We start from the raw sequence: 25,974 nt of genomic DNA, 5'->3' as shown, positions 1-25,974 counted from the left end.
TGTAATTTTACAAATTATATTGGGCGCTATATAAATGTTGTATATTATTATTATTATTACTTAAGGATTTCTGTCCGAATGCAGGCAAATCACTAAAATAATTCCATTCTAGGCTTTTGTGCATACAGTAACCTCTCTTTGATTTCTGATTTCCCTTTTGATAAAGTTGAAGCGGGACAGGTCCAAGGGTAGAACCTGGAGTTGACTAGGTAGCATGCTTAATTGGTTAGAGTGACAATGTAATGATTGGAGGAACCCTGGTCTGGCCTCGTTGCAGCTCACAGCCAAAACCCTCTTGTTGATTTTTGTTGATTTTTTTCTCTCTATAACTTATGATAAATGTTCTATTTTCATAACATTTTAATAAAATCTTTAGTCATTACCAAAAGTATACACTGCAGAGTAACGGTTTTGGCAGAGGGTTCCTTGTTTAATAGTTTCAATTGTTTAAAACATATCTTTTTAAACTGCAATCATTTTTACTTAAACCTATATGTAATTGGATTGAAAACAATCATTATAAAAGAAAAACACAATTTTCTTTAAATATTAAGGTGTTTGGAACTGTCAGCTATCTTGCTACACCTAACACAATTGATCATAATGCAAATCATATATCTAAACATTTTTTCCTGGTTGGTAAGTATAGATTATGAAAAGTTTTTTTTACACAACCAATACAATTTTCTATGTGACGTTTCGATGACTACAAGTACGATATGTACACTGTCACCTTCATCAGACAAATTACCGGGGAAGCGTATACAATCAAAGGTTTAAAATGTGAACGAGTTGTCAACAAAATCGATGTCGATTTCGGCAACGCTGTAAGCGTATTTACAATAGTTGTTATATTTGAACCGAAATGACTCGATCCAGCTACGCTTTGTTTGATACTTGTACATAGATGTGCGAGACCAAAATCAGTTGCAGAGACCAAAATCAGTAATAGACGTCAAAAATCAGTTATAGACGTCTAAAATCAGTTGTTGAGACCAAAATCAGTTATAGACGTCCACAATCAGGTATAGACGTCCAAAATCAGTCGTAAAGACCAAAATCAGTTATAGACGTCTAAAATCAGTTGTTGAGACCAAAATCAGTTATAGACGTCCACAATCAGGTATAGACGTCCAAAATCAGTTATAGACGTCCAAAATCAGTATAGATGTCAAAACTCAGTTGTATGTATTACTTTAGCGGGTATTTAATATAATGCATAACTTTGGCGTCTACATTTCTTAGATAGTGTGTTGACAAATTTTAATCCTTCGGGCTACGGGTACCATTAATTTAAAAGGATTACAAATTTAACGTTAATTAAGAAGAAGAGCTCAACTCAGATCCGTTGTTCACTTCGATTTTTTTTATGCCTTACGATAACTGAAGGCAAAAAAAGAATATACAAAAACTAACCGACGTGCAATGTTTTATAGCACACACCATTCCTTATTCTATTTTGTTTATTGTTGCAGCGGTTAAAGTTTATTTACCGTACGTATGTCCTTCCAATGTGTGCATTCACTTGTCAGACCTACTAGGGCTGTTTGTTCTATCATGCGGTAACGCTGGTATTGTATATTTTTTAACCCCTGCGTTGTAAATGCTTTACCTGTCCAGTTAAATTATCATCTCCTAACACCTGCACGAGGTTGTGAGAAATAACTGACTGTTGTACGTTTTTATATGTTGTTTATTTAAGGTCAGTTTTGTCATGTTTATGGCATTTAATTATGTTTTTTTTTTGTTCTCAAGACACATTTCATACAGTAGCAATGCTTAGCAGTCCTTCACAAACTATAACGGTTGTCCGTAGAAATCATGCCAGTAGCAAGAATGTATCGCCTCTTAATGTTATTATGTCAAACAAAGGACAAACAATGCTAGGACTGTCACAATATATCGGAAAACCGGTATATTGTAATACAGAAGCCTATCATATCGTATCGCAATACTAAAATGAAATACCGCAGTATCGCAATATTTTCGAAAGATTATTATTACGTTTCCGCTTGGAGTTTTATCTTTATGATGGACTACACATTTTACAATAGCTATTTACAGGCTATAACTAGTGTTTGGATTCAAAATTCATTGTCGATAGTTTGAACAAATACCCTTGACATTTTTTAACAGTACGCAGCTATCATATCCCTCGAAGCTCTAGAAAATACATATACAAGAAAAACCTCTTCGTCTTAATTTCATATAAACATTCACTTGAAAATTAATGGTAAAAGAACCAATCCCATGCTTACATGTATATACTATCGTGGTTAACACCCCGTACTAGCTACCTGAAAATATGGAAAGGCGATAAAAGTTATAATTATACTAATGAAGAGAAAATAATCACAATGCACCAACATGCGAAATATCATATTGATATTTTATTTTTTATAAGGTTAAAGGTTTAGCAAAAGCTATCCGATAAACACCTATGGCGAGGATTTAGTGGGCAAACCACGTCATAGAGTATAATTGTGTTAAAAACAACGACAACACGTTACAAAAAGGGTAAGAAAACATTGACCTCATTTATAGCTAACCTGTTCGGAAGGAAAAAAATAAGCTTATGACGTACCGTGGCGTCCGTCAACAATTTATCTAAACAACTCTCCTTCTTAAGGCGGATTGAACATAACCCAGATTTGGATGGAAGCATCCGTATATGGTAGGAATTTAAAATTGGGTGTAACTTATAAATTTGGTTGGCAGCATTCGCAGTTTGTTGAAATTCCTAATCATTTAAATACTCTGCAAGGGTGACCTAACGAGCTGAAGAGTGTGGGGCTAAAACTAGTATTGAAGTTTAGAAACGATTAAGGTTCCGACCCTATACTCTTTTGCACTATAATTGAATGTAACGAAACGAATACACATATGTTTCGATGATGGTCTTGGGGGCTTCACCTACCACTAAAGACTTAGTCCCTAGTTTTCAACTTTATAACTGTTGAGATCCTCACTCCATAACAATATTATCATTCCTGGACTTGAAGAGACGAACGCACTGATGCTACCAAAATCGGCCTTGGGGGCAGCCCCCGCTCTGAGGGTCTTAGTCCTTGAGTCATAACACAGTTAAAATAAGGACTGACTCTATCCATAGGATCATATTGCCATACTCTATATACATCTGTTGTCATGATCGCTTAAATTTCCAGATGAGCGATACAGGTCCTCTTGGCCTCTTGGTATAACGTTCATTTGTTGAAATTTTATTTTGCCAAAACTTTTTTTTCTTAGAACGAATCAATCTCCTTCAAATGCATTCATTTGTTAAAATTTAAATATAAATTCATTCAGTGGATCCTGTTTTATTGGTTGGTCAGTCACGTTTCTAGGGATATCATAATTGATTTACATCTTAAACTCATCGAATCACGACGAAATCGCAACGTGAATTAGGCCGAGGAAATGCATAACATTCCATGAGATGAAAACACCTGCAGTTATGGACTTTAATTTAATGTTAATCCGGTTAAGTTATACAGTTTTGTGTATTACGCTGTCGAAAAATAAAACAAATCAGCCGGTCAGACAAATTTAAAACGACTCTGAATTTAATCGATCTTCACTGCTTCCAGCTCTGACATATTAATTGATAAATCGAAACAACACGTTGACAAATGAAATGCAGTTAAACGTTATTTTAATCGTTAGAAAATATTGCCATGAAATAAGATGAAATCTGCCTCAAAATATTTCTTGGGTAAATACATCAATAGAAAATTTCCTATTTCCAGCAAGATAAACTTAAGTACAAAACACAGGTACAAATGTATTACATTACCTTTATGTAAAATTATCTTTAAATATGAAATTGTACACGAAAAGATTATGAGATAGGGACGTCCTTAAACTATACGTATAAAACAAAGACATACAAAGTGACGTAGTTATCAAATTGATTGAACAAGTTGCTATATAAATTTACACATTAACGTAGAACATTAGTTCGTTGAATTATTCATGTTTTTATTTGACTTGCATCTTTAGAAAGAAACCAGATGTTTTTCATTGTTAGGACAAGTCGACATGAACATTTTGTATAAATAAAATGTTATTACTACGTACCTGAGTAATGCAAATATTAGCTGTACCAATAGTGAATACTCAAAGAAATGACAACATGTTTCTGAAAATTATAAAACGACATACTCGTACAAAGTATAGACGTATATACATGTATATATTTATAGCATCACGGTTTAGGAAGAAATTGTCACTCTTACATGTCGTAATATTATAATACCTTTGTCTTATTATAGTTTTTTCTAGAGGAAATTACGTACAGTTAGCCTGTCATTGTTTGCGAAGAACAACTTAATTGCAATCCTTACCATTGTCACTATTGTAAAATATAAATTTAAGTCTTTTTCAAAAGAAATATTCTATAAATATTACATTTTGTCATTCAGTAAGCACCTTTTGCTTTACAAAGCCTATACTTGTCAAATGTTGCCATATAGAAATTATGAGAGAAAAAAACCCGCAAAACATATGAAAATATTCACAGGTATAACTGCCCGAAGCCAGAAAAAAATCTTGTTGGTTTGTTTATCTTCTTTATAGAAGAGAGAATATTCCAAAAATAATTGATAATAACTTATTCTTTGTGTATTACTACAGCTGAAGTACGATAACAAAAATGCATTTGCTCAACCGAGATATTCAAAAAGTTACTCATTGAAGAAATCCTGATACAAAAACATATTCTCAAAAAAAAAAGTGAATCAGTTATTCTATATTAACTTAACAGTCGGGCAAGGATGATATGTTTTTGCTTAGAAATGAATTTACAAGGTAACTCAATCCATTCTAAATACTCCAGGGACTAAGCTCATTTGCTCTCTCTGCATCCCTGGAATATGTCATACTAAAATTGGAGGCACGCGGCTAGCTATTCGATTGGTATCGGTTAAACACCCTTACTAACCGCTATGCTGGTACCTGTTCTTTGAAGATTAGTGGAGCGACATCCAACTCCAAAGCAAGTCATGTGTACCGTTACGCAAGCTTGAGATTCTTTTGATGTATATCATGGAATCAAACTAGTCTCCTCGTCTCATCAACAGGGTGGCGTATACTGAGCCTTCAATGCTGCTGTGACATATTCCAGGGGTGCAGAGAGCGAAAGTGCGCGTAACCCCTGAAGTATTGAGGCTGCCACTACTGCAGACTATATCCATTTTTCTTTCTGTTTAATTTTTCGAATTATTAAAACTAATTTATACTTGAAACACATAATCACAAAAATGTTTATATTTGTATATCATACATTGCATTCCTCTCGTTTCTTGGTGGGAGTGGATTGACAATGTTGTTATACCTTTGTACAGGTTGGGAAAAAATGCTATAAAATAATATAATTCATCTTTGGAGTAAATATATTCAAATTTCTGCCAAATACGTTCGTGATTTCGTTCGTTCAATTTTAGACGTAAATTCAATTAGATATTTCCCTTTAGTTTTCAATAATGGATATCGAAATTTAACATTTTAGTGATAATAATAGTTATCATATTCCATTTTCAGAATACATTTTAAACATCTTAATAAGCATGGACACCTAGATCAACTTCTCAGTCTAATGAAGAGTAATGCAACCACAGTTTGCATTTAATTTACTTAATGTAAAATTATTCGTTGAGACATGGTGTTTAAAGAATACAACATGCAGTAATATAATTTACTTTCCTCGTATTGAAATGGCAAGGGTTCCTTCTGTATAGAAGTATGAGAAAATTATATAATTACAGTCAAATTATCCATAAATGCTTAATGGAGATGACAGGGGACGCAAGGTTTAGTGCCCAGGAAAAATACATGCATATAATCATATGACATTTTATATGCTGTAATCATAAATGAATCTTAATGAATAAAATTAACTCATTTTCATCATAATGGAATAGCAATAATGAGACCCTGTATAATGGTATAAAAAACGTAATAGAATGAACTAGTATTCCTTTTCAGCATTGATTACTTAAACCTGAGACCATATTAAATAACCATAATTTTTTTCAAACGTTATCAAATGACTTGTATTTTTTTAAACACTTTTTTCATAAATGTGAGACCATGTTATCAGTTAAACTGTCCAAAGCGTACTGTAGTGAAACGCTTGTTTTTTGTATAAATGTTAACTGAAACATTCCAAGAACATAACTGATAATGACTTGTTTGAGTCGGGTTATAGAAAACAGGAACAATCGCAGTATTTATTTATTTCCCGTGCATACATTTTTCAATCCTGAATAAAAACCTTAGCAATAACAACAATTTGAAACAACATCATAAATGTTCACATATATGAAGACTTTTCTATTTTTTTCTCTCCTGAGAATGCATGCAATACTGACTTAAATATATGTATTGTTTCCCTTTATATGATATCAAATAACTCCACAAATTCTTAAGAACCTCTAACTTATATTCATTGAATGCAGGTGCAAGTAAACAAAAACATAATGTTACATACATTAGGTAAAAACGTTCACTGAATTGAAAATTCATTTAAAAGATAAATGTGTTATGAAATATGCATCTGACGGAAAATGATACAGTGCTGACATAACGTGCATAGATCATCAACAGAGGCTAGCCGAAGGCGACACTTGTTAAGCTAATAAGTACAGTAAATCTCTTTATTTTCGTGTGCATGTTTTATTGTTTACTACGTCTGTTGTTGATTTATATATTTTTTACTTCCTTTATTTCGCTATAAACAGAACGCATTTCAATAATCGTGGTAGCATATACACATTTTTGTTTGCTGAGATTTAAATTCGGGAAAGCGTTTTCCCAGGTGTTAACGATAAAATACGTCTCTCTAAAAACTTCATTTATCCAAGGTATGCATTAAAGAATTTTCTGAATAGATGCGTCCTGTTGACTGAAAGTAAAATACCTAACTAAGGCTTTCGATTCGAAAGTACAAATAATGTACTAAATCTTGATAAGGGAATGCAAATAACGAATTTCCAGTACCGTATCGGCTGACGTTCTAAAGTGTGAATTCTGTGTGATGGGGTGACGATTGTTTTATCCAAATATCGAATTCACCATGTCGTTGTCATTTTTTACCAAATATCAATGGTAAATAAATCTTAAGCTCGGATCGTTACATCCTGGCATTTAAGAACTTCTGAACGTTTGCCTTTGCATTGGTAATAGCTACGAGCTGATTCAATTGTCCCCAACGACATACAGTAAAATATGCATTCTAAGCCTCTCTGCTTTTTACCTACCAATTGTTCGTTACAGTCGAGTTTGACTGTTCTCGGCCTGTACCGAATATATTTAAACCAAATACTCAACATCGTAATTCCTTAAGCTGTTATTGAAATAAGCATAAACATGAATATGCTTGACAATTAAAAAATAAATAAAAATAGGGATCATGATAACTTATCAGAATAATGTTAATGATAAATGTATATTCCAATGATATATACTTAAAATAAGGGTCACGTATATGATCAGCACACAACCCATGATGAATACATTGTATGTGTTATTCGAATGACGTTCAGGTTATCAAGAGTAAAACTTGACAGAGTGTCCGATGCTCGATTTCCGACCTTAAATGACAATAGCTGTTAATAGGACGTTAAACAATACTAAACCAAACCAATCCGACCTCGCTTACTGCCAACGTATTAAAGGTCTTCTTTTCTTAAGATGTTATACATGTTTGCCTCACTTTATCGCCAAATCCTTTTATGACGCCAACATTTCTCTGGACAACTAATGGCAGTATAACAAGGTTTAACTATAATTAGAATATGTCTTTTGAGATCAAATTAGAACAATAGTATCCGTGATATAAAAATATAATAGTACAATGATACGAACTGGTACAGTGTTCAGAATGACAGCCATAATATGTAACTGGAATAATGTCACTCATAAATGATTATACCAATTACCCATTAATTAAACATAAGGCATTCATGAACCTTGAATCATTACAATATTACAACATATTTAGTTAATAATTTTTCACTTGTAATATATTTCGTCTCTGATATCACTTTTGTCGCCACCATAAAAATTAAGATGTTTTTCGCTGTCGAAACTGCGTCTATCTGATACAAAGTGATGAATCTATTGCATTTAAATCACTAAATGATGTGTCATATGTCATCTAATGATGGCAGGTGAGAAATCGGTTTTTCTTCTCAGTCCTTAAAATGAACTTTGTTCGATCGATAATTACATAACTCACGTGACGTCATGGCGACAACCGTTCAGAGATACCACAATAATAATATGGAGATTATTGTAATTGTATGCTGTCTATAGATATTTTAATAACAAAGTAATGACACTATGAATGTTTTAAGGAAATGAATTCTATGAATACGTTAATAAATGCGTTAAATAATATTAGTAAGAACAAATCTATTCAAAAATATTTCTGAAATATAATATTACAAAACGTTAATAACAACGCATTGTTGACTGACCGTGACACATTGCTATCTGATTTCCTTTCCTTAATAGCGAACTAAATAAACGACGCTGAGTCACTTTCACGTTGAAAGACATTCAAATTTCAACTAATATTAATGAAAACGATAAACAAAGTCATAATTAAGAGTTAAAATGTTAAAATGAACCTGTCGATTTGAAATACTAGAATCGTATTATAAACTATTTTGATATCCAACCTTTTGGCTCATATCTTCACCGATGAGTCATAGAAGGACAATATTGCTATTTCATATTTGACATTCTGTATTTATTACCAAATTTTAAAAGTACAATCACATGTATGTATATGACGTTCATCGTTTGGAATGATAGCGAAAAAGTCGATTTAAATTCTTGTCACTATTACCTTCGAAAAGGGTGAATAGGTTTCTTTGAATATATTTGCTACCTAAAATAGATAAAAAAAAGATTAAAGAGTGTTTTTGTAATTTTTGAACAAAATGCATTTTTTTTCCTTATGAATGGGGTTAAACGTCGATTTAATACTCTTTTTTTTGATAGGTTGAAAAAAATCGATATTATTCGTGTAATTATAATGTTAAAGAATGATTTAAATTCTTCTCCAGTTTTGAAATATAGTTAAAAAATCCCTTTGAAATTTTCCTATTTTAGGATTGGGTTTGAAATGTGCTTAATATAAAATGAGGTTAAAAAGTCGTTTTGCATATTGAAGATTTTTGAATGACGTTCAAATTGGCGATTTAGGTTTTGAAAAAAAAAAAAAGTTAATTTGAATGTTCATAATTCTAGAAATGGGGTTGAAAATATTTATATCTTACTACATGTATTTACTGTTATGGAATTGGGTTAAAAAACTCATCGTAATATTTATTTGCCTTTTTACTGAGTGACAAAAAGATGATTAAATACATATTATTGTAGAATAGTTTTGCAAACAATTATTTGAATAAATGTTGCTATTGATTAGTGATGAAAATGTCAGTTTGAATATTTATTATATAGATATCAGTTTAGCAAAAGTCGATTTGGATACTTATTAATGGAATGGAGATTGGAAAATGTCGAACTGAATATTAATAATTTTGGATTGGATGGACTTTTATTTTTTTCAATATATCACTTTGGAATCAATTTGAAAAAAAAAATTGATTAGAGAATATAGTATTGTTGAATGAAAAATGAATCAATCTGTTGGCATATTCATTATTTTCGAATGAGGATGGAAAAAGTCGGTTAAATCAATTATGATTTTTGAATAGCGTTGCATATATATGCCTTGATGTCTATGTAAATCCGTCTGTATATGATCTCAGATTAATAACGTAAGACTCAAAATAAAACACCAAAAAAATCAACGAAAAAAACTCCCAAAAATATTCAGGATCTGTTCGACAAATTAGTAAAGATTGTCACAATCATTATTTAAAAATAAACCTGGATTGTTTCGTCCTTTTTTGCCTTGAGTCATTTCTTTTTTATTTTCATTATGGATATATAACTGGTAAAATATCCACGACAATTTATTGCATGTGTTGAATTTGTATTTAAACTATATGTTTGTTACTTCTTTGGTGATTGATCTGGTTTATGATGAATTGCCATTAGGCTCGATTTAATTATATCAAAAATAGATTATAGTTTGGCTTTGGAAGAACATCGATCAAAACCTAAACTCAGTAATTATGCAAGAAAGGTATGCATTTTTGACACTGTTTTTTTTAGATATGTTAAAACTGTGGTATATTTTGTATTCTATTTAGAAATTTTGTTTTATTTTAACGGAAAAAGTCTATTGTTGTATTACCTCACATATGAATTGTAAATATAAATCATATCCATGTATATATTTATATACCTATATACCTAATCATACCTAGTAATACGAACACAACTATTAAGACAAATATTGCTGATTCTCATGATCCAAAGCATCGATCGACACCACCCTAAAGCCGAGATGATTATTGCACAAAGATTTATACTGCGGTATTTTGTAGACAGTTAACTGCACATGGGTTTTGGATTTTCTATTTAAGCTTAAATATAAGTGTCTTTTGTATGCTGGTCGAATTATGCTGTAGGATATTTCGGTGACCTTACCATCATACATTTCTTATTTCTATTTCGAAGTTATGTAAATGAAGAGTCAGGTTATATGGCGATGTTTTATCTAGTCATTCAAAAGACGTATTGGGCCAGGGTTCGCCAGTGGTTAAGGCGTCTGTGATAACTAGCCATCCACCTCTGGGGTAGGCACGAAGTATTGGTCGCAGGACGGTGGTTTTCCTCGAGTACTCTGGTTTCCCTCAATCATCATAGCTGTTAATAGGACTTAAAGCGCAAACCAAACAAACAAACCAAACACTAACATATCCTAACACGTTGCCATCATTGTGACGCATACATATTTTGTTGGAATGTATCATTATTGTGAACTAAGTATCTACTTGTTAGGACTTGTTAACATATCCTAACCCGTTGCCATTATTGTGACGCATATATATGTTGTTGGAATGTATCATTATTCTGAACTAAGTATCTACTTTTTAGGACTTGTTAACATATCCTAACACGTTGCGATCATTGTGACGCATACATATTTTGTTGGAATGTATCATTATTGTGAACTAAGTATCTACTTGTTAGGATATACTTCGATGAACAACTATCAAAAATGCTTTAATCTCATACAGGGATATACTTAGTGATACCCCGTGCTTTAAGTTTCTTTCTCTTCCGATCTGTCTGACACCATTTCGCGACATTTCGAGGCGTTTTCACTCAGCGGTGAATTTATCTGTGCGCTAACGTAAGTGATCTTAATCCGTACTATAAATAATCTGTTTTGTCGTCATATGTATTGTTTTGGTGTTGTTAGGTTCTAATGTTGTAGGTCAAATATTATCTACACTGTAAAATACGTTTTCTTCTTCAGTCTTTAAGCGGAAGCATTCAAACTTAGTTTTAGTAAAGAAAAGGCGAAATTTATTTGAAGCCTCGGACGAGAACGTTTTAGGGTATAACGAAATCGAAAACAATCTTTTCAAACCAAAAAGTGCGAGAACAAAGACCAACTACTTGGAAAACCAACTACTTGTAGTTGAGCGAGATCGGGTTATCTCGGTCTCGAGCTAAGATTATATAACACCCCTGTCTGGGCGTTCGCCTCAGTTTGGATTATGTAACAAAATCCTAGCCATTGCCTTATATAACCCAATATCGCTCAGTAACGGGTAATATACTCCATTGGTATTTGGAGTTCCCAAGTAAAAGGAAAGTGGGAAGGGTCTGTTCGGATGTTTGTTGATCATTATTATTAGAATAAATCCACTGTGTTCGACTACTACATATTTCATTTCACTTGTCTATGAAAAACAATTCGGATGTATAGTGAACCTGCGATCACAGATTTATATAAAGGTTTTAAAGGGTGGTAATTGGAGGATAAGAAAACAGCGGTAGGTCAAATACAGTCGCTGACCTCGGCTGATACCTTTGCCCACATTTTAAAATACATTGTATTAGGGTCTCGACAAAAATAACCTCATAGATATACCAAAATAGGAAACTTCCTACCAAATGTTTTATTCAACATAGGAGATTTAGCGCAACGAAAATGTAATGTCGTAAGTTGCTTTTTTTCAATGACGCATTTTTAAATGATATTTCAAAACAGTTGTGAAGATCAAAAAGATTTTAGGTTTATTTTTTTAATGTTTCACTTCATAAAAATGGAAACATACCGTTTGCAGCCTTTTTTCTGTAGTCAATCATCATTTGTTATAACAGTAAATATTTACATTTCCACTGCACAGAGCCTAGATGTTTCTACTGGGCCCAATTTATGTTATTTCCGTATAACATACTTCGGGCCATTGTGACGTCGCTACGCCTATGACGTCATAACTGTAACGTTGGAGATTACACTGCTCCACTTTCAACTGGTGGCTGTTCTCTGTATGGATTTACCCTGACGTTGAAACGTGTTCAGACTAATATTATCTCTTTATTTCTGCTTGAACTGTAAGTTGATCAACATAAAATGTAAATATAAGTATTATAGCGCGCACCATTCAATATGTAGGTAAGCCAATGTATGTTACACACCAATGGATGTCAAAAATATGACAACCAATCCTTAAATACTAGATGACACATAATCCTCCTTCGTCCTCATTGGTGTTGATGATAATCACGTGGAGCTCGATGAGTTGTGATATTGACTCACAATACTCTCTGCCAAAAGCAGTTCATCCAACCTGACAATTTCCATACGTTTTATCTTGTTGAATGACTTAAACATTACAAAGCATAATATATAACAATTCAGGGTCTTTTTCGGTGAATATGTGGTTAAACGGACCTGAGAAAGTGCTATTGACCAAGACAGAAAAAGTGATAATCACCTCGATTTCGTCTCTGTCAATATTATTTTCTCCGGTCTATTTAACCACATCATTAAAAGTCAATCATTGATAAATATTTACTGTTTATGTGGGCATCCAAGATGAATTAGTGCGTCTAGGGCCAAAAGAATGAAAATACATGTAAAAAATGTTCCAACGTATACAATGTATGTAGTTTCATTGCAAATCAGAAAAGTGCGCATTAAACCCTTCATTACCGTATTCAACATTTTGGCTACAGCCGATGCTTTTTTGACTTAAATAAGTAGTTCATGCTACCAGTGCAAGAATACATTCGTGCTACAAGCTTACCGCCACCTACGGGGAGTTCTAGTCCACAAACAGATTGAAACAACTCGTGACTAAAACATTATCACTATGGGATGAAAGTAGGACTCACACACACACATGTGATTGCACTTTTAAAATTGTTATCAAATTATTAGACGCTTTGCTATCGGAACACCTGATACTTTACAACTAAAACCACAAAATCCAAACAAAGCACAAGACGGTCAAGTTGAGGATATCAAGAAAACGCTGTGTGAAATTCTGGAACGAATTCTTATACAACTTTCAAAAATGCTTTCATCTCGTACGGGGATCTACTTAGTGATATCCTGTGCTTTATTTTTCCTTCTCCTCCGATCTGTATGACACCTTTCCGCGACATTTCGCGGCGTTTTCACTCAGCGATGCATTTATTTGTGCGCTAACGTAAGTGATCATAATCCGCAGTATAAAAAGTCGGTTTTGTCGTTATACGTATTGTTTTGGTGTTGTATAGCGAAATCGAAAACTTTTTCAAACCAAAAAGTGCGAGAACAAAAACCAACTACCTGTAACTGAGCGAGATCGGGTTATCTCGGTCTCGGGCTAAGCTTTTGTAACAACTGGTCGTTCGCCTCAGTTGGGATTATGTTACAAAATCATAGCCATTGCCTTATATAACCCAATATCGCTTAGTAACGGGTAATATACTCCATTAGTCTTTGAAGTTCCCGAGTAAAAGGAAAGTGGGAAGGGTCTGTTCGGATGTTTGTTGATTAGTATTATTAGAATAAATCCACAGTGTTCGACTACTACATAAATCGGGTGTATAATGTCTTTATCAAAGCTAACTGTCAGGTTTCTTTGTTAAATGATACACCTACAATGTCAACATTCGTTTTGTCGTTTGTATAGTACACCTTCTTTGAGGGATGCGTTCTTGAGCGAGTACATCACTTGTCGCATTTTTACTATTAATGGCGGAGGTTAACGAAGAGTCATCACTGTGTAGTACTTTGATGATGTTCTTCTTAACTTAGATACGCGTACCTCAGAAGGGTTTTTGTCTACAATTCAGTAGAGTTTTGGAGAGATTTCGTTATAAGAAGGCAAACTTGTCGGGCCAAGTAATTTCTTTCTGCAATAAAGGCGGTGCAATGTCCATAACGCTGATTACAGTACTAGTGAATATCCCTCTACCAATGGTGAGCATAAATGTCTTCATTACGTTTTTACCAGTGAAATATTGAAAACGATTTATTCTATAAAACTAGTGAAACCTATCCCTTTTTTCTGATTTGACTAATCAGAAATCTGCTTACAAACTACCATGAGAAAAATTACAAGTGACCCATATGAGTAAAGCCATGGCTCGAAAATATCCGTCTGAGACATCCGTCCATTTAAGTGCCAAGAATAATTATATCTGTTACAATGTACCTATTACGGGGAACTATTCTCTGCTCGAAATGACAGGACATGATCGGCAGTTTATCAGCAATGACGAGGAAAAAGCAGTGTTATTTACGGACCAAACGCAAAAAGATGAACCAACGGAAGTTCATGTACGGACAAAGCTGTCAACGCTTTCAATACGCTAAATTAGGCTGTGACAATGGCAAACTTTTCCAAAAGAGGCATATTGCAAACGGACGTGAGCAACACATTTGATAAATTGAGAGCACCCTACCGCGTCTTATAGGCGGAAGAAAAATAACTGTTACCGGGAGAGGAAATTTAAAACACCCACAGTCAGTGTGTCGACGATAACAGCTACAACACGAGCTACAACACGCTTGATGATTATTATGAAACATAAAGATGGGCTCGATAAATAAAATTAAGAACAATTATCGGACTAATTAAAATACAAATGCCTGTAAACTGTAAATTTTGTTTCATTGCTACCGGAAATGGGTATAGGTTAATTTCGTCTTTGTGGAATTTGTTCCTTGTTCTATAACCACCATATACACTGTATACATTGGGTCTGGACCCATTCCCGGGGACTTAATCCATGTGCGATAACTTTGAAACAGTTGAGATCCTATCTATATAATGTAACAATATATACTGCTACTTGATTTGAGGAAACAAACAAAATCACGCTTTCAAAATTATTTCTCTGGTCTGATACCGCCCTTTGGGGCTTACTCCTTTGGTCATAATATCGTAACAGTATGTATCTCAATAAGACATTGCTGAGCATGACGAGTTGGACATAAATACAATGCTATTAGGATTGACCTTTGGGTCTAGCTGAACCAACGGAAACTTATTAATTACTTGGTCAATTGAAATAGTTAAGATCTCCACCTCATAACCATATAAACAATCACTGGGCATGCTTTTAGAACTGGCCCCGCCCGTTTTACGTTATCCCTGAATCAAAAAATGAAAATGGTTGAGGTCCAAACCCAATAACCATATAGAACAAATCGCCCCCTGAGCATGAACAGATTTATACAGAAATGTTTACCGGACTGGTCTTTGGGTGTGCCTTACTCCTTAACACTTCGTTTCTGGGCCCTTACACGGTTGTGATCCATACCCTATACAATATATGTGTGATTACTGAGTATGAAGATTTTGATATGCTATCAGGATTGGCTTCGGGGTCTTGCCTCACCCCTTAGAACCTATTTTCAATATGTCTTTTAATGAAAACATTTTGCCAGAATTACTTTCATTTCTAAGTTGTCGACAATGATATCTTGTTTAGTCTTTAATCAATGGAACGCAGTAACAAATCATGAGCTTAGTCAGCGATTTTTAAAACGTAAACAGCTATAAAAAGACGTTAATTAAAAGAGAAAAAGAACATAAAAATCACCATTATGTTTGGAATTTCCTCAATGTCTTAGATGTTGCTTTGCATGAAACTGCAAGCATGGACGATTTAATGAGGAATGTTTTGTTATCTGAGACACAAATAGTGTCAAGATTGTTAAAGCCATAATAATATCATACCAATAAATAATTTCGGAAATGCTTTTATATATGTTAAGGGGAGTTCCTATACCTTTTCGCGTCCGATCGGGGAGTTGAACCCTGGCCATCTTGGTGATAGGCGAGAGTGCTTTCTTTCGAATCACGCACAAACTGTAAAAGGCAAGAATTCAAGAACATCTCACAAACAATCGTTTGGGGTATAAGAAGCGCTTTCTTATTGTAAAATGATTTCAATCAGTGTGTTCCAAAATAACAATTCCTGGATGCCGCTGAAAATGCAGAAAATTATTGTATTAATAATAAACGAAATGAGACCATTCTGACAAATGTAAACGGGAGTTACTCCTCTTGTATCAGGATGTACAATATAAAGGTTTACTGTCGGTTCATCATCGTCATCACATAACTAATTTTCATACAATATTTGTCTAATCTAATACATATGCAAGACCACACACTTGTGTTTTTTTAACGAATCAAGCACGAGTTTATTGCGCGGACGAATACAAAGATTGTATAAACTTTGATCTTTTTTGCAAATACTAGATTACATAGGTATGTGATAAAATCTAATATCTTATTATTATGATGATGATGATGATGATGATGATGATGATGATGTTCAACCTGATAATTGAATCCCCACTCTCAGTGTCATTCGGTGCTCTACAGTTTCACAGTACTTGTTTAACCTATTCACGCCTAAAGTCACATTCAAACCTTATCAAATCAAAGACTAGGCGAGTCCATTTTAAATATGTAGGGGTAAATATAATGAAGAATATCTCGAAAGCAAAGTCTGGTTAGCGTACTGTGTATAAAATGAAAAGTTTACATCAACTTTACCTTTCAAAAGTATTGATGTCCGCTTCCAAAATTCATTCATAACCTTAATCGATATGAGCATCTTAAGAATCGCAATTCACAAGTTTCCAACTTTAAAGACATCTGAAATAAAACTTTTTTTTTTCTTTTGAAAAATAAAATTTTGAATTGCCGAGGTTGATTATAAGGTGACCTTAAAATGCTGCTCCTGCTGGATTGAAGATTCATGACAGATTACATTTGGAATTGAACTCGAAGTGATACCAGCATGCTGTATCTAAATTTGAATTTAAATGTTTGAAAAAAATGGACTTGCTGATAAAACGAACGTAGATTGTCTTAGGTGTATACCATTTCAAAGTACGCCACGGTTACATTGCTTTAAGGATCTCAGTCCAAATCAATTTTATTTTGGATATAACTATATTACTATTGGGCCTGAAAAAATCCCATTACCATTTGATCAGTCGATAGGAGCGTTATGTTAGTATAACTGTCTGAAATCCTGGGTTCAAATCCCGGTCTAGCCCCACTGATTTTTCATTTGTTATTGATTATATTTGTATTTATATCATTAACTTATTTTCATAAAAGTCTTGTAATGTATATTTTTCGTTTCAGACGTGATTTATCATAACAATTATCATGCAGGAATTTATTTTTCAAATGATTAGTTATTGTTTTCGGCAGTGATACATGTACGTGGACCTTTAACCACAGGGGCATGCGAATCAATCAGAATATGTTGAACCACAAGGGCATGCGAATCAATCAAAATTTAGTATGTTTGGGACTCTTCTGATCAGCATTAAAAACACATGGTAAACAACTCTCTGTTGGTGCAAACACATCGTCGCATCGGTGGCATTTTTGTTATTTTATCTTTTTCCCGTTTTATCCCAAATTATGACTGGCTGGTTGTTTTGCGTGCACTTTTCGGATCACGTGATGATTTAATCACTTTTTATCAGAGAAACAATTTGTTTTCTAATATCAAGGAATTAAATCTACACTTTTATTGAAACAGACATGCCCTTGTTTATTTATATTTATACAAATGTACTTTTTTTTGTTTACAGGGTGTACGCGTAAGTTTCTCACAGAAACAAAATGCAAAAACACAGTTTTCCGGAAAGCCAAACAGTCAAGTTTTTTCCGCGAAAAATTCCCAAAGGTTTAATGGACGAACATCGTTTGGTAGTTCACGATCACGTAGTTCTCAGAGGTTCCATGGTTCCCCAGTTATGGTAACGGGTGCACCCTTCCGGCGACAGTATCCGTCCAGTGGCAGAACTAGTTTCATTAATCGTCGGGGCCAGATAGTTACAAATGCACCATTTACAAATCGTCAAATAGTATCGACTCCGGTAAGTGTAACAGCATATACCAATATATATAAGCAAACACTTAGGCAGACAAAGTAAGCCTTACAGCATATACCAATATATATAAACAAAGACTTAGGCATATATATAAACAAACACTTAGGCAGACAAAGTAAGCTCATAACATATACCACTATATATAAACAAACACTTATGCAGACAAAGTAACCCTCACAGCATAGACCAATATATAAAAACAAAGATCTAGTCAGACAAAGTAACCCTCACAGCATAGACCAATATATAAAAACAAAGATCTAGTCAGACAAAGTAACCCTCACAGCATATACCAATAGATATAAATAAGCCCTTAGGCAGACAAAGTAAGCCTCATAGCATATACAAATATATATAAACAAAGAAATGGGCAGACAAAGTAACCCTCACAGCATGTACCAATCTATATATAAACAAACACTTAGGCAGACAAAGTAAGCCTCACAACATATAGCAATNCATATACCAATATATATAAACAAAGACTTAGGCAGACAAAGTAAGCTCATAACATATACCAATATATATAAACAAACACTTAGGCAGACAAAGTAACCCTCACATCATATACCAATATATATAAACAAAGAAATGGGCAGACAAAGTAACCCTCACAGCATGTACCAATATATATATAAACAAACACTTAGGCAGACAAAGTAAGCCTCACAACATATAGCAATATATATATAAACAAACACTTAGGCAGACAAAGTAAGCCTCACAACATATACCAATATATATATAAACAAAGACTTAAGCAGACAAAGTAACCCTCACATCATATAACAAAAAATATATAAACAAAGACTTGGGCAGACATAGTAAGCCTCAAAACATATAACAATATATATAAACAAACACTTAGGCAGACAAAGTAAGCCTCACAACATATACCAATATATATATAAACAAAGACTTAATCAGACAAAGTAACCCTCACATCATATAACAAAAAATATATAAACAAAGACTTGGGCAGACATAGTAAGCCTCAAAACATATAACAATATATATAAACAAACACTTAGGCAGACAAAGTAACCCTCACAGCATAGACCAATATATATAAACAAAGACTTAGGCAGACAAAGTTAGCCTCACAGCATATAACACAAAATATAAACAAAGACTAGGTCAGACAAAATAACCCTCAGAGCATATATCAATACCTATAAACAAAGACTTAGGCAGACAAAGTTAGCCTCACAGCATATAACACAAAATATAAACAAAGACTAGGTCAGACAAAATAACCCTCAGAGCATATATCAATACCTATAAACAAAGACTTAGGCAGACAAAGTAACCCTCACATCATATACCAATATATATAAACAAAGACTTATTTATTCAAAGTAACCCTCACATCATATACCAATATATATAAACAAAGACTTAGGCAGTCAAAGTAACCCTCACAGCATATACCAAAATATATACACAAAGACTTAGGAAGACAAATTAACCCTCACAGCATATACCAATAGATATAAACAAAGATAAAGTCAGACAAAGTAGCCCTCACAACATATACCAATATATATAAACAAAGACATGGGCAGACAAAGTAAGCCTCACAGCATGTACCAATATACATATAAACAAACACTTAGGCAGACAAAATAAGCCTCACAACATATACCAATAGATATAAACAAAGACTTGGGCAGACAAAATAAGCGTCACAGCATGTACCAATATATATATAAAAAAAACAATTAGGCAGACAAAGTAAGCCTCACAGCATGTACCAATATACATATAAACAAACACTTAGGCAGACAAAATAAGCCTCACAACATATACCAATAGATATAAACAAAGACTTGGGCAGACAAAGTAAGCCTCACAGCATGTACCAATTTATATATAAACAAACACTTAGGCAGACAAAATAAGCCTCACAACATATACCAATATATATATAAACAAAGACTTAATCAGTCAAAGTAACCCTCACATCATATAACAAAAAATATATAAACAAAGACTTGGGCAGACATAGTTATAAACAAACACTTTGGCAGACAAAGTAACCCTCACAGCATAGACCAATATATATAAACAAAGACTTAGGCAGACAAAGTTAGCCTCACAACATATAACACAAAATATAAACAAAGACTAGGTCAGACAAAATAACCCTCAGAGCATATATCAATACCTATAAACAAAGACTTAGGCAGACAAAGTTAGCCTCACAACATATAACACAAAATATAAACAAAGACTAGGTCAGACAAAATAACCCTCAGAGCATATATCAATACCTATAAACAAAGACTTAGGCAGACAAAGTAAGCCTCATAGCATATACCAATATATATAAACAAAGATATAGTCAGACAAAGTAGCCCTCACCACATATAACAATATATATAAACAAAGACTTAGGCAGTCAAAGTGACCCTCACAGCATATACCAATATATATTTAAAAAAAACACTTAGGCAGACAAAGTAAGCCTCACACCATATAACAATATATATAAACAAAGATCTAGTCAGACAAAGTAGCCCTCACAGCATAAACCAATATATATAAACAAAGACTTAGGCAGACAAAGTAAGCCTCATAGCATATACCAATATATATAAACAAAGACTTATTTATTCAAAGTAACCCTCACATCATATACCAATATATATAAACAAAGACTTAATCAGACAAAGTAACCCTCACATCATATACCAATATATATAAACAAAGACATGGGCAGACAAAGTAAGCCTCACAGCATGTACCAATTTATATATAAACAAACACTTAGGCAGACAAAATAAGCCTCACAACATATACCAATATATATGAACAAAGACTTGGGCAGACAAAGTAAGCCTCACAGCATGTACCAATTTATATATAAACAAACACTTAGGCAGACAAAATAAATATATATAAACAAGGACTTATTTATTCAATGTAACCCTCACAGCATATACCAATATACTCACAGCATATACCAATATATATAAACAAGGACTTATTTATTCAATGTAACCCTCACAGCATATACCAATATACTCACAGCATATACCAATATATATAAACAAAGACATGGGCAGACAAAGTTAGCCTCACAGCATGTACCAATATATATATAAACAAACACTTTGGCAGACAAAGTAAGCCTCACAACATATACCAATATATATAAACAAAGACTTGGGCAGACATAGTAAGGCCTACAGCATATAACAAAAAATATAAACAAAGACTTAGGCAGTCAAAGTAACCCTCACAGCATAGACCAATATATATAAACAAAGACGTATTTTTTCAAAGTAACCCTCACTCACAGCATATACCAATATAATATATATACACAAAGACTTAGGCAGACAAAGTAAGCCTGACATCATATACCAATATATATAAGCAAAGACTTAGGCAGTCAAAGTAACCCTCACAGCATAGACCAATATATATAAACAAAGATATACTCAGACAAAGTAGCCCTCCCAACATATAACACTATATATAAACAAAGACTTAGGCAGACACAGTAACCCTCCCAGCATATACCAATATATATACACAAAGACTTAGGCAGACAAATTAACCTTCACAGCATATCCCAATATATATAAACAAAGACATTGGCAGACAAAGTTAGCCTCACAGCATGTACCAATATACATATAAACAAACACTTAGGCAGACAAAGTAACCCTCACATCATATACCAATATATATAAGCAAAGACTTAGGCAGTCAAAGTAACCCTCACAGCATAGACCAATATATATAAACAAACAAGTAGGCAGACAAAGTAAGCCTCGCATCATATACCAATATATATAAGCAAAGACTTAGGCAGTCAAAGTGACCCTCACAGCATATACCAATATATAAAAACAAAGACTTGGGCAGACAAAATAATCCTCACAGCATATATCAATATATATAAACAAGGACTTATTTATTCAATGTAACCGTTACAGCATATACCAATATAAATGAACAAAGACTTGGGCAGACAAAATAAGCCTCACAGCATATACCAATATATAAAAACAAAGACTTGGGCAGACAAAATAAGCCTCACAGCATATACCAATATATATTTAAAAAAAAACACTTAGGCAGACAAAGTAAGCCTCACAGCATAAACCAATATATATAAACAAAGATCTAGTCAGACAAAGTAGCCCTCACAACATATAACAATATATATAAACAAAGTCTTAGGCAGACACAGTAACCCTCACAGCATATGCCAATATATATAAACAAAGACATGGGCGGACAAAGTTAGCCTCACAGCAATTAACACAAAATATAAACAAAGACTAAGTCAGACAAAATAATCCTCACAGCATATATCAATATATATAAACAAGGACTTATTTATTCAATGTAACCGTTACAGCATATACCAATATAAATGAACAAAGACTTGGGCAGACAAAATAAGCGTCACAGCATGTACCAATATATATATATAAACAAACACTTAGGCAGGCAAAGTAAGCCTCACATCATATACCAATATATATAAGCAAAGACTTAGGCAGTCAAAGTAACCCTCACAGAATATACCAAAATATATAAAGAAAAACTTATTCATTCAAAGTAACCCTCACAGAATATAACAAAATGTATATAAACAAAGACTGGGGCAGACAAAGTAAGCATCACAACATATACAAATATATATAAACAAACACTTTGGCAGACAACGTAACCCTCACATCATATACCAATATATATAAGCAAAGACTTAGGCAGTCAAAGTAACCCTCACAGAATATTACAAAATATATATAAACAAAGACTTGGGTAGACAAAGTAAGCCTCACAGCATATACCAATATATAAAAACAAAGACTTGGGCAGACATAGTAAGGCCTACAGCATATAACAAAAAATATAAACAAAGACTTAGGCAGACACAGTAACCCTCACAGCATATGCCAATATATATAAACAAAGACGTATTTTTTCAAAGTAACCCTCACAGAATATAACAAAATGTATATAAACAAAGACTTGGGCAGACAAAGTAAGCATCACAACATATACCAATAAATATAAACAAACACTTAGGCAGACAAAATAAGCCTCACAGCATGTACCAATTTATATATAAACAAACACTTAGGCAGACAAAGTAAGCCTGACATCATATACCAATATATATAAGCAAAGACTTAGGCAGTCAAAGTAACCCTCACAGAATATAACAAAATGTATATAAACAAAGACTGGGGCAGACATAGTAAGGCCTACAGCATATAACAAAAAATATAAACAAAGACTTAGGCAGACAAATTAACCTTCACAGCATATCCCAATATATATAAACAAAGACATGGGCGGACAAAGTTAGCCTCACAGCATGTACCAATTTATATATAAACAAACACTTAGGCAGACAAAATAAGCCTCACAGCATGTACCAAAATATATAAACAAAGACTTGGGTAGACAAAGTAAGCCTCACAGCATAAACCAATATATATAAACAAAGATATACTCAGACAAAGTAGCCCTCCCAACATATAACACTATATATAAACAAAGACTTAGGCAGTCAAAGTAACCCTCACAGAATATAACAACATATATAAAGAAAAACTTATTTATTCAAAGTAACCCTCCCAGAATATAACAAAATATATATAAACAAAGACTTGGGTAGACAAAGTAAGCCTCACAGCATGTACCAATATATATAAAAAAAACAATTAGGCAGACAAAGTAAGCCTGACATCATATACCAATATATATAAACAAACAAGTAGGCAGACAAAGTAAGCCTCACATCTTATACCAATATATATAAACAAATACATGGGCAGACAAAGTTAGCCTCACAGCATGTACCAATATACATATAAACAAACACTTAGGCAGGCAAAGTAAGCCTCACATCATATACCAATATATATAAACAAAGACGTATTTTTTCAAAGTAACCCTCACAGAATATAACAAAATATATAAAGAAAAACTTATTTATTCAAAGTAACCCTCACAGAATATAACAAAATATATATAAACAAAGACTTAGGCAGACAAAGTTAGCCTCACAGCAATTAACACAAAATATAAACAAAGACTAGGTCAGACAAAATAACCGTCACAGCATATATCAATACCTATAAACAAAGACTTAGGCAGTCAAAGTATACCAATATATATAAACAAAGCCCTAGGCAGACAAAGTAACCCTCCCAGCATATAACAAAAAATATAAACAAAGACTTAGGCAGTCAAAGTATACCAATATATATAAACAAAGATATAGTCAGACAAAGTAGCCCTCACAGCATAAACCAATATATATAAACAAAGATATAGTCAGACAAAGTAGCCCTCACAGCATAAACCAATATATATAAACAAAGACGTATTTTTTCAAAGTAACCCTCACAGAATATAACAAAATGTATATAAACAAAGACTTGGGCAGACATAGTAAGGCCTACAGCATATAATAAAAAATATAAACAAAGACTTAGGCAGTCAAAGTATACCAATATATATAAACAAAGAATTAGGCAGTCAAAGTAACCCTCACAGCATATACCAAAATATATACACAAAGACTTAGGCAGACAAAGTAAGCCTCATAACATATCCCAATATATATAAACAAAGACGTATTTTTTCAAAGTAACCCTCACAGAATATTACAAAATATATATAAACAAAGACTTAATCAGACAAAGTAAGCCTCACATCTTATACCAATATATATAAACAAAGACGTATTTTTTCAAAGAAACCCTCACAGAATATAACAAAATATATATAAACAAAGCCTTGGGCAGACAAAGTAAGCCTCACACCATATAACAATATATATAAACAAAGACCTGGGCAGACAAAGTAAGCCTCACATCTTATACCAATATATATAAACAAACAAGTAGGCAGACAAAGTAAGCCTCATAACATATCCCAATATATATAAACAAAGACGTATTTTTTCAAAGTAACCCTCACTCACAGCATATACCAATATATATATATAAATAAATACTTAGGCAGACAAAGTAACCCTCACATCATATACCTGGGCAGACAAAATAAGCCTCACAGCATGTACCAAAATATATAAACAAAGACTTGGGCAGACATAGTAAGGCCTACAGCATATAACAAAAAATATAAACAAAGACTTAGGCAGTCAAAGTAACCCTCACAGAATATTACAAAATATATATAAACAAAGCCTTGGGCAGACAAAGTAAGCCTCATAACATATCCCAATATATATAAACAAAGACTTAATCAGACAAAGTAAGCCTCACATCTTATACCAATATATATAAACAAAGACGTATTTTTTCAAAGTAACCCTCCCAGAATATAACAAAATGTATATAAACAAAGACTTGGGCAGACAAAGTAATCCTCATAACATATACCAATATATATAAACAAGGACTTATTTATTCAATGTAACCGTTACAGCATATACCAATATAAATGAACAAAGACTTGGGCAGACAAAGTAAGCCTCACATCTTATACCAATATATATAAACAAGGACTTATTTATTCAATGTAACCGTTACAGCATATACCAATATAAATGAACAAAGACTTGGGCAGACAAAGTAAGCATCGCAACATATACCAATATATATAAACAAAGACTTGGGCAGACAAAATAAGCCTCACAGCATGTACCAATATATATATAAAAAAAACAA

The 25,974-nt window shown here is 33.2% G+C and overlaps 1 protein-coding gene across 1 annotated transcript in view; it reads left to right on the top strand.

Annotated features, from left to right (window-relative positions):
• Nucleotides 1-25,974, top strand: part of LOC110450903 (extensin-like) — a 55,229-nt gene that overhangs the window by 15,307 nt on the left and 13,948 nt on the right. The window contains exon 2 of the mRNA XM_021498694.1: nt 18,002-18,289. Within this exon, the coding sequence (XP_021354369.1) occupies nt 18,002-18,289 (288 nt within the window). The remainder of the gene's footprint in view (nt 1-18,001; nt 18,290-25,974) is intronic.

This window comes from Mizuhopecten yessoensis, unplaced genomic scaffold (genome assembly GCF_002113885.1).
Source record: "Mizuhopecten yessoensis strain PY_sf001 unplaced genomic scaffold, ASM211388v2 scaffold5547, whole genome shotgun sequence".
Taxonomy (NCBI): domain Eukaryota; kingdom Metazoa; phylum Mollusca; class Bivalvia; order Pectinida; family Pectinidae; genus Mizuhopecten; species Mizuhopecten yessoensis.
The sequence above is the reverse complement of the archived record's forward strand: the minus strand, read 5'-3'. Positions and strand labels throughout refer to the sequence as shown.